General features: G+C 39.9%; 1 protein-coding gene across 1 annotated transcript; it reads left to right on the top strand.

The window, feature by feature from the left end:
- The first annotated feature begins 1,156 nt into the window (after positions 1-1,156).
- On the top strand, positions 1,157-2,500 carry LOC112262347 (transcription factor HES-5-like). The gene is made up of 2 exons (XM_024438019.1): positions 1,157-1,245; positions 1,361-2,500. Exons 1-2 carry the CDS (start codon positions 1,183-1,185, stop codon positions 1,790-1,792), a joined length of 495 nt encoding a protein of 164 aa, XP_024293787.1. The 5' UTR covers positions 1,157-1,182; the 3' UTR covers positions 1,793-2,500.
- The last annotated feature ends 408 nt before the right edge of the window (positions 2,501-2,908 follow it).

Here is a 2,908-nt window from a genome sequence, read left to right on the forward strand (position 1 = left end):
ATTAAATCAAATCAAATCAAATTTATTTATATAGTCCTTCGTACATCAGCTGATATCTCAAAGTGCTGTACAGAAACCCAGCCTAAAACCCCAAACAGCAAGCAATGCAGGTGTAGAAGCACGGTGGCTAGGAAAAACTCCCTAGAAAGGCCAAAACCTAGGAAGAAACCTAGAGAGGAACCAGGCTATGTGGGGTGGCCAGTCCTCTTCTGGCTGTGCCGGGTGGAGATTATAACAGAACATGGCCAAGATGTTCAAATGTTCATAAATGACCAGCATGGTCGAATAATAATAATGCAGAACAGTTGAAACTGGAGCAGCAGCACAGTCAGCATGGTCGAATAATAATAATGCAGAACAGTTGAAACTGGAGCAGCAGCACAGTCAGCATTACTCATCTCATATGTGTAAACTGTACTCTATACTATTCTACGGTATCTTAGTCACTTTAATAATGTCTCTGTATCTTGCATTACTCATCTCATATGTATAAACTGTACTCTATACTATTCTACGGTATCTTAGTCACTTTAATTGTGTGTTAATATTGAATCACCCATCTCATATGTATATACTGTATTATATACTATGCCACTGTATCTTAGTCCAATGCCACTCTGACTTATATGTATATATTCTTAATCCATTCCTTACTTATATGTATGTGTATTTTGGGTATATTTTGTGAATCTGTTAGATATTACTTGTTAGATATTACTGCACTGTCGGAGTTAAAAGCATAAGCATTTCGCTACACCCACAATAACATCTGTTAAACACGTGTATGTGACCAATACATTTGATTTGATTAGAAAGCACTGTGCATTTTTATGCAGAATATGTTTGTCAGTCCCAATGTGTACATTGTGATGATGAGTGTGTGCTCTGTCTGTGTCATTTATCCCAACGTTAAGCAGTAGATCTGGGGGTCACCAGTTTCCCAGATTCCCACAGGGCTCTGTGAGTCACTCTCCATCACCCCCCACGTGTTCCCCTGAGACATGACCATTGTCCACCAGCATTAAGAACCCAAGCACCCCCATTGGCTACAGACTGAGAAACTCCAACAAGCCCAGTACCCACACATTCATATGCAGATTTGGGACTATATATAGGAGAGAAGAAGCCAGTAGAAATCAGATGTTTTCTACACAGAGGCCTTTACAGCACAGAGATCCAGCCATGGCACCTACAATCACTTCAGCTATGATCTACTCTAAGAACCACCTGACTCTGACCAACAAGGTAAACTGAGATTAAAATTTGCTTTATGAATTGTTTCTTGAAAATAGTTGTCATAATTTTATCTCACCTCTAATACATTCTAGAATAATGTTATTAAAGACTCTCCTTCTTGCAGCTAAGAAAGCCAGTGGTGGAGAAGTTACGCAGAGATCGTATCAACAGCTGCCTTGAGAAGCTCAAGTCTCTCCTGGGTCCAGAGATTCTCAATCAGCAGCCCGACTCCAAGCTGGAGAAAGCAACCATCCTGGAGATGACAGTTAGCTTCCTGAAACAACAGCAACAGTATCAACCATTGAGCTCCTCCTCCTGCTCAGCACCTGACAATCAGGGTTACTCCAGGTGTGTCCAAGAGATTGTGCACTTCCTGTCCAAGGATGAGGTGACGACAGAGTCCCAGAGAAGACTGCTGAGCTACTTCCAGAGCCTGCAGCCATCATCTGATAAGAACAGGAGGGAGAGTGACCTGCTTCAGTTGAGCACCCCAGCCCAGCACAGCATGAGCAAAGAGAAGGGTCCAGTCAACAGCGCCCTCTGGAGGCCCTGGTAGAGTCCTACAGACTGGAGCTTCATTCTCATGCAGGACATTTCCCAGTCCTTATTACAGAGGAGTTCATCCACATTTTCTGCATTTGCAGGAGTTTATGTTAATTTGTAATGACAAAATGCATTGAACAATATCAGTATTTGAATCTTCCTCTCTTGATTACAAGAGGATCAATAGCATATTCTGTTTTATATTTCATTTTTATGAAGTGAATATACTGTGTATTGTTTCCTGTGGGAACGTTTTAATAATTTATGAAATAGTGTTCACTGTCTTTCTAGCGGAAAGATTGTGATTGAACAATGTTCAATCCTATTTGTACTGTTTTGATATCGAAATTGAATATCTTAATGGCAAAACATGCAAACAGTATCAGACGTCATTACATTTATGTAGACGCTGTTATCCAGAGCGACTTACAGTAGTGATTGTATACATTTTCTTCTTTATACTTGTCCCCCGTGGGAATCGAACCCACAATACTGGCGTTGCAAGCACCATTCTACACCAACTAAGCTACACGGAACATTATCGCTTTCCCCTGAAAATTATATCAGCATTTTAGACAGAATAATACTTCCTCTCGATGGCGAGAGGAGTTAAAACGTGTAGACCTACTGGTTTGTATCGCTATGTGAGTGTATCACATTCCTCGCCTTCTGAGAAGGTATTGTAAAGATTGAAAACATGTTTTCAAAATTAATGTAAATCTTCAAATCAAGTCGATGCGAATAAAAACAATCATCGAAAACAATTCATGTTTGTTTGATTCATTACACTCCGTTGAAATGTGAAATGTATAAATCTTTCTAATTAAACTGGTTTCCAGATATAGTACAATAGCCTACGTATATCTACCTAAACGGCTTTCATATTTCATAACAAAAAAAATCATACCATACCAACTGCCAAAATGTCTCCAAAATGTCAACATTCAAAGGCCTATTTATTTTTCTGCATCAACACGCACACTCATGACACATTGTAGCCTATGGAAGTAAGTGTCAGTGACTTCTAGGCCTTTTAAATTAAGACGACTTGAGACAAAACCAACTCGGTTTAACTTAATGTGTTCTGCTGCTGAGCCTGTCTGACAGATACAACTCAAAAGTTGCCCAC

The sequence above is a fragment of the Oncorhynchus tshawytscha genome, linkage group LG02 (genome assembly GCF_018296145.1).
Source record: "Oncorhynchus tshawytscha isolate Ot180627B linkage group LG02, Otsh_v2.0, whole genome shotgun sequence".
Lineage (NCBI taxonomy): Eukaryota > Metazoa > Chordata > Actinopteri > Salmoniformes > Salmonidae > Oncorhynchus > Oncorhynchus tshawytscha.